Genomic DNA, 12,633 nt, shown 5'->3' with positions numbered 1-12,633 from the left:
TTGTGTATACTGCCCAGAGTTATTTTTGTGATACTTTAACCTTAAGTCTTTGCCCGGGGGGTGGGTGGCAAGGCCCATCCTCCTCCTTTGTTGTAATTATTATGAATTCAACAATAAATGTATCAATCAATCAATATAAGGCGTATCATGGGACCCCCAGAAACTCAAGGCCCTAGGCAACCGCCTATAGTGTTGTTTAATGCTAAGTCCACCATTAGACCACACACACACACACACACACACACAGAGAGGCGTCGCAATGGGATAGGCAACATAGGCAGCTGCCTAGGGCCCCGAGTTGGTGGGGGCCTCTAGGGATGGCTGATATTGCATATTTAAAATTTTGTACATTTCGGTCATGTTTGTTTTTCTGTCATTCATATAGTGTGTGTAAGTTTTGCATTGAGTTTGTTATTTATGTTATTTATCATTTATCTCATATGTTAATTCTTTAACAAAATATTTATTTACTGATCCGTTGTCCTCAACTTCATTCATCATTCTGGGCCGGGGGCCCCCATGTTTCTTCTTGCCAAGGGCCCCTGCACACACACACACACACACACACACACACACGTATATATATATATATATATATATATATATATATATATATATATATATATATATATATATATATATATATATATATATATATATATATATATATATATATATATATATATATATATATATCGGATCACGCAGGGACGCCACAGAAGGCCTGCCTTCTGATATTTTTTAGATTTCTGATTGGGGGAGAGAAAACTTAGTAGTGTTCAATGTCTCAAAAACTCAATTCCTCCATCTATCAACTCGACACAACTTTTTAGACAACTATCCCGGCCCTTTCCTTCAATGACACTCAGCTGTCCCCATCTTCTAGACTGAATATCCTCGGTCTGTCCTTTACTCATAATCTTAACTGGAAACTTTATATCTCATCTCTTGCTAAAACAGCTTCTATGAAGTTAGGCGTTCTGCGGCGTCTCCGCCAGTTTTTCTCGCCCCTCCAACTACTAGGTAACTCTGTATGAAGTACTCTTCGCATTTTTTTTTTTTTTTTTTTTTGTGTGGGGGCCAGCTCCACTCACAGTTTTATTGGATAGGGTGAAATCAAAAGCTTTTCGTCTCATCAACTCCCCTCTTCTGACTAACTTGTCTTCACCCTCTTTCTCACCGCCGGAATGACAGTATGTTGCATCACTTCCATCTTTTATCGCTATTTTCATGTTAACTGTTCTACTGATCTTGCTAACTGCATGTTTATTGTGATGGGTCAGTCAATGGCAGCAGGTCTGGATGTGGGCTGTTCATCCGTGACTACATCTCTGCCAGTCTTTACACTGACACTGAGGTTTCCAGGCGGCTCCCTGCACCCATGTCTTCCACTAGAACTGTATGCTGTTCTGGAGGCGCTCCACATTGTGGCGCCTCTCCATAAGAATGTATATTTCTTTATTGACAGTCAGGTTGCATTGTACGCCCTTCAATCCACCTCCCCCATGGACTGTGATCTAGTTAATAAGTGTCTTGATCTCATCCACGCCCTTGAAGGTGCCGGAGCCACGGTCCATTTCATCTGGATACCCTCTCATGTGGGTATCCCGCTAAATGAAAAAGCAGACCACCTTGCTCAGTGTGCCCTACAAGATGACACAGTGGACCCTGGCACTGAGTACACTCTGGGTTATGTTAAGAGTAGCATTAAGGACTTTGTACAAAGTAGCATTAGTGATCAGTTGGAGCTTTGTTGCCATAGGGGCAGTAGCACTAGTCTTCACTATGCACGTGTCTCCCAAAGCTGTGCTTACAGCTATGTGAGACACACTGCATCACATGACAGGGTGGCAATGAGGCTCAGATTAGGCTACAAATACTTTTGGGAAGTCAGTGCTTCTCCTGGTGTGTGCTGTGTGGTGCACCAAGGGGACACACACTGCGTCACTATATCATGGAATGTCCTCTCATTGCTAAATTTAGGCCACAAGGTCGGCATGACTTGTACAGCCTCATTGACCATCTCCTAGACTCTGCCACCCTCAGGGATATATTCAGGGAATATCCTCAGTTTGCTCCCAGACTGTAGGATGTCTTAGGCAATAAGGTGTGCAATATGTGTATTTATTGATTGAAATACTTGTATTCTTGCTATATATACTGTCCAGAGTTATTTTTGTGATACTTTAACCTTAAGTCATTGCCCAGGGGATGGGTGGGGGTGGCAAGGCCCATCCTCCTCCTTTGTTGTAATTATTTATTAATTCAACAATAAATGTATCAATCAATCAATCAATCGTATTCTGTCCAACTCCTATCGCAAGATATATATATATATATATATATATATATATATATATATATATATATATATATATATATATATATATATATATATATATATATATATATATATATATATATATATATATATATATATATATATATATATATATATATATATATATAACTAGTACTCCCAATCATTCATCCCTTTCTCTGGTAAACTCTGGCACTCCCTACCTGCTTTTATATTTTCATCTTTCTACAACTTGACTTCTTTTAAGAGGGTGGTTTCAAGACATTGTCCCTGTCTTATGGCTAGATCCTTATTTCTTGATCTTTAATCTTTTAGGGAAATTGCAGTTTAAGAGGGCCTTTTTATATATATATATATATATATATATATATATATATATATATATATATATATATATATATATATATATATATATATATTGCTGCGACCCTCCTTCAGCTTCTTCAGGGAGGGGACACCTCACAATCTTCTCGGGATTCGGGGGCGTGTGTCGGGGAGAAGGACTTTACCTGGGTGGCGCGGCGCTGCTGGGGTGGAGCGGCGGGCAGATTGCTCTCTCAGACCTGGCTGTCTGCTTCTATAGCACCCACTCTCACTCAGCTCAGTCACACAGAGTGGGGAGAAGGAAACACCTCTTCCTTATTTCTCTATATTACAGCAGCTATACACGAGTCACCGGGAACAGGTTGTGGCGGCACACAAGACGGGGCAGGGGGCGGCAACAAAGTACGGGTAACATTTTGTTAGTTCGTCAGGCACTTCACTGTCTCTCTGTCTCTCGTTCACTCTCTGACTGCTCCCCAGAGTACGACTTGTTCCTTCGAGGTCTCTTGCTACACTCCTGTCCTCTGTCCTCGTCGGTGCCACACAGTGCCCCACAAACCACGCCTCCTGTGCCGTCGCACCTGCCAGGCAATGTCCTTACGAGTCTATTTCAGCTTATTAGGTAACGCTATCTACCTTAACCGCTAATTACCAATATATCCCTGATAATGCTGGCTACAAGCAATTCACACATGCATGCCTTATTTACACGGTACCGTATGACAATTATCCCAGGGCTGGCCAGTGCCCTCACCCATACACACACACACACACACTCTTATCTCCCCGTGACCTCCGGGGTCACATCTCCTCCGTCATGGAGGCCTAGCTCAGCGTCCCTTCCATTAAGGTGTGACAGTTTCATAAACACGAGCAACCAACACCTCGCTCACCCTTTAGCTAAAGCCTGCACATATGTACTCATATGTACTACCCATATGTACTCTCTTATGACGCTGCTCCACACTCACACAGGCACACGTACATATCTGGGAGGTTGCTGCAATACACCTTCGCAATAATATATATATATATATATATATATATATATATATATATATATATATATATATATATATATATATATATATATATATATATATATATATATATATATATATATATATATATATATATATATATATATATATATATATATATATATATATATATATATATATATATATATATATATATATATATATATATATATATATATATATATATATATATATATATATATATATATATATATATATATATATATATATATATATATATATATATATATATATATATATATATATATATATATATATATATATATATATATATATATATATATATATATATATATATATATATATATATATATATATATATATATATATATATATATATATATATATATATATATATATATATATATATATATATATATATATATATATATATATATATATATATATATATATATATATATATATATTGTAATATGCTGGTGCAACAACAAATCCTTTGATTAGGTACAGTACATAACATACTCTTTGTCAACATTTAAAATATATGGAGAACCTTAATCTCAATATAAGAAATAGTGAAGAGATGCAGAAATAATCGTATCATTCCTGGGAGATTGAAATTTTGCCAAAAACCTTTGTCAAAACGACTATAAAATACTTGACATGCACTAGCTTGTAAACTCGTTTCATCATTCATTCATCAGTATGTACTTAGGACTTCTGCTCTAAGTGAAATCACTGCAAACAGGTATCATGCATTCTGGCTTCAGATGCACCTCTAGATATTACCTGGGTATTTTCATTCCATGACAACGAATAGTAAAGGGTGTACCAGAACGTAAACAAAGGCATTTGCTAGCGTGAGAGCCTGCACTGAGCCCTGGCCGGGGTAGACTCGCTCTGGGTGTGTAGGCGTGTCCGTGGCTGGCCGCCACTCATGGGGGTGGCTAGCCTGCGAGCCTCTCATTGATCGTTGTTCTCGCGGGGGCCCCACAGGCGGCGCCGAGACGGGGGTTCACATGTCACACAACGGAACCCTAAACATTTCACGCGACGAAGCTGGCGAGGGTACACGTGTGCTCGTCCTCAGGAATGGGGGGAGTGACATGGCAGGCGGCGAGGGGCAGGGCGTGGCGCAGCTATCCAGGACGTCCACCCTAAGTAATGGCACAAGCGCTCAACATGGCGGCAGTATTAGTGATAGCGAAGGGATGGGGAATTGTGACGGGGATAATGTGATGAACGGGATCCTTAGGTCACCCGAGGACGATGTTGACCCCTCCTCTGACCTCGGGGCGGACCTGCAGCACATCGAGGAGTGGCTCAAGACCCGCAGTGACAGCCTCTCCAGCTTTGACTTCGACCACGAAATCAAGTCATCAGAGGTGGATGTCAACGACTTCCTAAACCTGAAGGGCAGTGGACAGTTTCAGGTGGCAGGACAAGAGGGCAGTGAGGGCAGCGGTTCTTCTAGTGTGATGCTTAACCAGTTCTCTTTTTCCGAGGAGGGGCTTGTTGGCAGCAGTGGAAGTAGGCGGAGCAGTTTCACCAAGAGGCTAGAGACTCTGATGCAGGTAGATAAAGGTCTGTTTGAGGAATTGCTGTTAACAGATCCCAATCGCCGTCAGAGTAACCGCAAAGTGGAAAGCTTGCCATCCTTAGCAGGGGATGATCGGGGCTTGTTTGAAGAGTTACTGTTGCCTGGGGCACATGAGGAATGGGCACGGCAGGCCCAGGAATTGTTGTTAGCTGTCACCTCTGAAAAGAAGGATGGTGCAGGCCTTGCCAGCCAGGAAGGAGTAGGGGAGGCAGAGTCACCTCTCCACGAGGTGATGGAATGCAGTGTCCCAGTCAGTAGTCCTCAGGTGACAGCAGCAGCACCAGGATCTGGTGGGCATGGTACCTCTGATGATCTAGATCTAATGGTGCGCAGCATCCAGCCCATTAAGCTCATGAGTCCACAGGAAATTGAGAACATGGCCAGTCGGCCTTTGGGTTTTGATGAAGCTCCTGTGAAGAGTGGATCCCAGCGAAGTGGTGGCTCAGTTCCAAGCTCATTGGAGGAAGACCTTATTTTTCTGCCTTTTGGGAGGCAAGAAGGTGATGATGGGGCTGCAATGCCCCCAGATCTGTTAGCCAGCCCAAGTAATGAAATTGATAGTAAGCTGTCCAGCATCCTAGCTATGGATGCTTCCAACGACACTCTGGAGATTCCAGGGGCTGAGACTGATTCTCTTGAGGGTCTGAGCAAGGTAGCACCCAGGCTGGAGAGGAGTGTTTCTCCAGGAACATTCTTAGTAAAATTAGAGCCCCGAGATGAGCCTTTAGGGAAGGCTGCTTCTGCTTCTCTCACTTCTAGTCAGTCTGTGACCATTGCCATGCCACCCCCACAGACTGTTCTGGCCACCACGCCACCTCCACAACCACAACAATCACTGCAGCAAGTACAACAGCTATCACTGCAACAGCCAGTGACAATAGCAACAACTACAGCAGTCACAACCTCCTTTCAGGCCTTGCCAGTGCTGAACATAAATAGTGGTTTGGTGTCCAAGACAACCACACCTTTACTTGCCACCACAGTGACAGCTACTTGTGGTGCCACCACCACTACAACCACCCTGACATCAACCATTGTTACCACCACAACCTCAACTACTTTCTCCTCATCCTCATCCTGCTCCTCATCTACCACTTCTTCTTCAGGCATTGCTCCTAAGAGGCTGCTCAAGATTCCTGGAGGATCAACTCGGAGGGAACTAAAGAAGCTTCCTGTGGGTATGGTACAGTTGAGAATTGGTCATCCAGTGACTTCCACCTCTGCTACCCCTACTACAGCCCCTCTGCCCACTACCACAGCCACCAATGCCACCACCACCAGGCCAGCACTTATATTTCGGCCACTCATTGCAAGCCAGCCAGCACTCTCCCAGACCTCGCAGGCCAGGTCACAGCGAGGACCCGCTCCTAAGGAAGGTTCTGCACTGTCCTTTGCACCTGTCAAGATGATTCCTGTGCAACACAAACCAGGTACTGCCAATGTCACCATCACTGTGGACCGTCGTGCCAACCTCACCTCGGTTAGTATTGTCTCATCCAATGGTGAACACACTGTTTTCAAGATTAACACTTGCGACTTGGTGCGTGCTGTGTCCAGTATCAGAGAACCTCACCTTGATCCCCTTGGCCTGACGCCACAGCAGTTGCTGCGGTCAGCCCACACAGCCCACCGGCTCATCCAAGAAGTGCACCAACATGGGGCTGTGCGGTCAGGTAAGGGCTCTACAAAAGAGTCTATCTCTGGTCCACAAAATTTTGAAATCAATCAGGCCTTCCAGGAGGTCAAGGCACCAATTTCACGCTCTCAGCAAGGACAGCTGGCACTACTCCGCCAGGCTGTCTCTAGCTCTACCACCTCCACCATTCAGAGCGGGAGTACTCGCATTGTGACGAGTAGTTCCTCCAATGTTGGTGTTCGTCCAACAATCATCGGCACTGCCCCTCTGCTCACTACAGTACCCACACCAGGCCCAGTCATCATCCCGGCATCTGTTGCCTCAACAGTGAATGGTGCTGTGCTGACCACAGTCAAGGGTGCAGTATCAGGTCTTGCTCCACAGAAAGTTTCTGGGGAAAGTGCATCATCTGCTAGACCAGAATCCAAGACTCCTTGCTTTGCTCAGCCAGCCATTCCGGAAAAGGTTCATGGTAAGTATCAAGTGAACTGTTGTTTGTCCTTAGTGAATTTTTAACTGATTTTGAGAGTTTCTTTTCTTTACGATCTTTCTTGGATTTGAAGTTTTTATTTTTTTGGTGTTAGTGCGTGTTTATTGCCTAATATATTTTATGACTCCAAAATTGGAAAAAGTTCCTAAGATAAAATTAATTGCACTTGGTGCCATCACTGTTGGTGGCAGGACGGCAGAATGGTGGTGGTGGGGGTGGCACACTTGGTGCCATCACTATGGGTGGCAGAATGTTGGTGGTGGTGGTGGCAGCACAGTGTCATTGCTGTCACTGGCAGGGTGGTAATGGTGGTGGTGGCAGTGGTGTGGTGGCACATTCACTGCCATCACTGTGAGTGGTATGGTGGTCCACATCGTCTCCACATGTTAGTGTTTCCTGCTTTGCATTACAGATTTTGTGACTTATTGCAGCCCATCCCCATGTTAGGATCCTAGTCCACTGCATTGCAATGTGAAAAGGAGTAAAATAATTCATCTATGTTATCAGTAATTTGCAGTTGGATAATATGTGTTAGCAGTTATCCAATTGTACTAAAAACTCTTAAATGAACCATTTGTGAGAAAGAGAGTAGATAGCTTGTGGAAAAATCTTACAGATAACCTTTTGTATTGGCTAGGTGACTTTTTTTCCTTCGATATTGTAAAACAGTTGCAGTAGAAAGGGAAGCATTACCAGATTGGTAAGTGCTGAGAGTTTGTTTGTCATATATAGAAGACTAAATTACATAGTTTTATTAATTGTTGTATCAAAGGTGACTTGCATAAATAATTGTGCAGTGTCATAGCTTCAAAGTTAGTGCTATGATGTACGAGTATATGATGTGGGTGAAATTTTGAATTCAATGATATGAAATTAGAATCATCGTAGGGTGAGGTGCACTAAAGCACCTTAGTGCTCAAAGTACTACATGATAAGTTAGAGGAGTACAAATTTACTTCTGGTTTAGGCATAAGATGAGTGAGAGCATGGTAATGTTATGGAATGAACATTATGTTTTGATATCTATTTTGAGGGACTAAAGAATGAATACATACTAGCTTAATTTTCTTCAGACACTAGGTATATGTAGTGATGTCTCCATTGGTTACTGATTTGCAGCTGTGAAGACAGAGGGTGTTGGGGTCTCTCTGCGGCCTGGTGCTCCACCTACTATGGTCTCTGTTCCCTCTGTTCTTGATAAGCTCTCGGCTTCATCACTGGTCTCACCAGATCTTCTCCAGACTTCAGCCCAATCACCATCATCCTCAGCTAATCATCAGAGTGATGAAGATGTCAGTGAAGAAAATTTAGACATGTCTACTGGTGAGTTGAGTGTTTTCTAGGTTTGTTTGAGCCTTTGGAGAGCATCATATCTTCAAATTAATGGATATTTTTGTTTGAAAAATGTTAAGTGAAGTAAACTTTGGTGTATTGTTTATCAGTGCTCAAAACTATCTTGGGACCTAATGATAATCTTCCCTCTGACATATAGGCTAAGGTGATTTTCTCTGGCATCAGCTTCTTATGACTAATTAATTCCACCTTCTGGTCGATTTGTTTAGTTTCTTTTCTGTCAGACTTGCAAAACAGGGAGAACAGTTATGGCAGTGGCAACAATCTCTATGATATTGCTGTGTTGTGCTTAGTCAGAACTTGAGGTTATAATGGGATCCATTTTTCATATATATATATATATATATATATATATATATATATATATATATATATATATATATATATATATATATATATATATATTTATTTATTTATTTATATACAGGTAACTCGATTTATGCGATAGTTGCGTTCCAAGAGGCATCGCGTATATCAAAATTGTAAAACAAACTTGTAATTCTCATAAGAAACAATAGATAATAGGAGGGATGCGGGATGTGGCCCCCCAAAAATGTACAAAATACTCTATTTATTTGGCTAAATTAACATGTTTTTATTTTTAAAAAAATGTACAAAATATTCTATTTATTTGGTTAAATTAATGTGTTTTTATTATTTACCATTCTAAATACTAGAAGTGTATTTAAAGTAAAGGGAAAAGAAAATTGATAAACTCCAAATTCATACAGAAATATTCAGTCCATTATAACCTTGAGCCCAAAAGATAGCTATGCATAAGCCATCTGTGAGAAGCCATTGCTGAGAGTGGAACTCCAGACATGAGGTATGAAATGCAGCACCATAGGTGATGGAGTTATAACTATTTTATCAGGTTTCAAGATAATGTTTTAGGGTCTTTAACCCTCTGCTCATTTTACAAGAAGTTCCAGGTTTACATTGTTATTTGATTATTTATTTATTTATCTTTTGAAGTTTGGGATTTGAGAAAGCTCATCCACCAAATACATAAAAAAATTGTCAGCTTCATTTCATCTTGTGGGAATTGCTTTCATTTTGTGTTCTAAAAGATATGAAATTATATCATGGAGATTGAAATAACTTGTCTAAGAACATAAATCACAATCTTGTTTCCATCAAGGAGACTATATTAAAGGGTTTGATATTTCATAGGTTAATTTCTTGTTGTACTTGCAGTGTCAGATGAGGTTGCCAACAAAGCTCTAGAAGAACTAGGCATTCACATTGACTTGTTGCAGTGTGAGCCTTCGCCACAAGGGGGCAAACGCTGGCTTTGTTCTATCAAGGGCTGCTCAAAACACTTCCCAAAACTTTCATCTCTCAAGGTATATATGATTTCACCTGTATGATGTAAATTTACAATTTTCTATTTATTTTGTTAGATATCTCATTTTTCTTTTTTACTGCCAGAGTATCTATTTATTATTGCATCTCTCTCTCTCTCTCTCTCTCTCTCTCTCTCTCTCTCTCTCTCTCTCTCTCTCTCTCTCTCTCTCTCTCTCTCTCTCTCTCTCTCTCCTGTGAGTCTGAGTTTGTTAGCATGTACACCATGGTATATTGGTGAATATATCTATGCATGTACTTTTTATGCTACTTGAGAATTTGTGAAAATGCTTTAAAAGGCATTGAAAATTATCATGAAAATATTGAAGATTCAATGGAACCTTGGTTCAAGAACGTCCCAGTGCATGAACAAATTAGTTGCCAAATCAAGTTTTTTAGCAAAATTTTCTTGGTCCTCAAGCAAAAATTTGGTCCATGAACAGAATTGTTGGCTGGCACAAGATGGCGTCGCAGTGTCATTTGTTCTCATAGTACCATACAGTAAATTTCTCTCTCTCTCTCTCTCTCTCTCTCTCTCTCTCTCTCTCTCTCTCTCTCTCTCTCTCTCTCTCTCTCTCTCTCTCTCTCTCTCTCTCTCTCTCTCTCTCATTACATTGGCCCCCATTATACCTCCTAAGATAGTGAAATGTATATGTGATAGTGGTGTTTAGAAGCCCAAGCATATTACAGTAGAAATAAAAAAAGCCATACCACCAAAATATCTTGAAAATGATATTGCTGTTCAATTCACATGATGAAAAAGAGAAAATGAGAACTTTGTTATAAATGTGGAACACCAGGAAAATTGTTTCTAAAATGCTTTGCTGGTACAAGTCTTGTGTTTCACAAGATTCTGCAAGATGTTTGTTTAGGTTGCCATATTTGTCATCACAGCAGCTGGTTGCAACACAGAGGCACCTCACATCCAGGACGTATAGTGATGCATGATAAACATCATCTTGAATATCAGTGTGTGCTGTCTTACTGTCAGTTAGACACTGTTACTATAGCAACGACAGTCCTTTGCTTATTCCTGCTGAGAGGTTCACAAAAGCATTTGATACAGGATGTTTGCTGCAGTGACTGCAGGGTATGTGCTGAGTCACTTTCAAATGCAGCCATAGGGTCCAGGAACAGATTAATTTTTTCTTATGGGAAAAATGGTTCACAAACATTTTGATTTGCAACCAAGGTTCCACTGTAGTTAAGGGCATCCTGCAGTCAAGATTGGAAAAATGAATTTGAAAAAAGTTATAGGATTTATGAAATTTTTAGAATATTATCAGATAACAGTTGTCTTTGATGTTGATGAATATAAATGTGATAGAGTAATGACGTCAGGACGTCATGCATAAAGTTGCATTCAAAATGTCATACAGGCCTTATTTTAAATTTTTTTAAATGTGCTTTGACATGGATATACTTAAAAGATGCCTAAAGAAACGTAGTGAATGTTTTTCTTTCAATTTCTCAATGCATCATGAGATATGATTTTTTAATGTTATTGCATTTCATATCATCAAAACAGCATGAGAAGCTGTTTCTCATCAAAAACTGTCTAATAACTTTAGGGAAAAACTGGTCTGACAAAATGTTATCCCAATCCCTGCCAATAAGTACACCAAGTTTCAAGGCAGCATGTATAATGGTTGATTGTATGCAGTTTTTTTTATATCTTGAAACATCATGTCTTGAGATAAAGCTCTTTAAAGTTTTAGAAGTTCAGCACCCACATTGTTTTTATCAAAATTAGTAGATTTATTATATGTTGTGTGTTGATCTATAGAGAAACTGTTCTCAAAAAATGATCTAATTATTCCCATATTTAGTACTTCATTTCGGAAACTATTTACCTTGTGGTGACAGCCAGAATTCCTGGCTCTGGTTCTTTGTGCCTTTGCCAGTAGATTTAGTTCACTGGTGGGTTTCCTAAGAATGTTGTTTCATAGAATTATGATATAATGTAACCCTCAGTAGGCACCTTCCCCGTTCTCCTCGAGACCATCTTCTCCAAGTAGACTTTTTGGTCCTAATCAAGATTGGCGCTTCCAAGTATGTACTTTTCTCCCTCTGCTTTCCTCTTCTCTTCCTCCTCTTGTATTTTTCTAATTTTCTTTTCCTTGATTTCATCTTAGCTTCTGCTATTGATATTGAAAGTGAGATCCTCTTCCTGTCCCTTCCCTCCAGAATCTCCTTCATTGCTATGCCAAATGCCTCAGCTTCACCTGCCACTGAGCCATGTTTTCCCTCTTCTTTTCATTTATTTCTTCTTCTCTCTTCTTTTTTCTTCATCTATCACATCTTCAGCTGCTGTAGCCTATTTTATTATTCCCCATATTGCACTACTTAGAAAAATTAGCAAAGAAGAAAAAATGTAGAGACCCTGTAAGCAGGAGTGTGACTTAACTTCTCCCTTTTCCTTTCTCTATTGCACTGGGGTTGCTATATGGCATGGCAGGAAGGAGGTGAGTGATTTGAGGGGTGGAGCTTCACCACAGAGACCCAATATTAGTGGTAGCATGATTAAGAAAAACAGGCAATATT

General features: G+C 40.4%; 1 protein-coding gene across 1 annotated transcript in view; it reads left to right on the top strand.

The window, feature by feature from the left end:
• Positions 1–4,647: 4,647 nt before the first annotated feature.
• Positions 4,648–12,633, top strand: part of LOC123516842 (serine-rich adhesin for platelets-like) — a 39,428-nt gene continuing 31,442 nt past the window's right edge. Inside the window, 3 exon segments of the mRNA XM_045276541.1 lie at positions 4,648–7,374; positions 8,512–8,715; positions 9,943–10,091. Of these exon segments, the coding sequence (XP_045132476.1) occupies positions 4,686–7,374; positions 8,512–8,715; positions 9,943–10,091 (3,042 nt within the window). The 5' untranslated portion in view covers positions 4,648–4,685.

This window comes from Portunus trituberculatus, chromosome 41 (assembly GCF_017591435.1).
Source record: "Portunus trituberculatus isolate SZX2019 chromosome 41, ASM1759143v1, whole genome shotgun sequence".
Taxonomy (NCBI): domain Eukaryota; kingdom Metazoa; phylum Arthropoda; class Malacostraca; order Decapoda; family Portunidae; genus Portunus; species Portunus trituberculatus.
The sequence above is the reverse complement of the archived record's forward strand: the minus strand, read 5'-3'. Positions and strand labels throughout refer to the sequence as shown.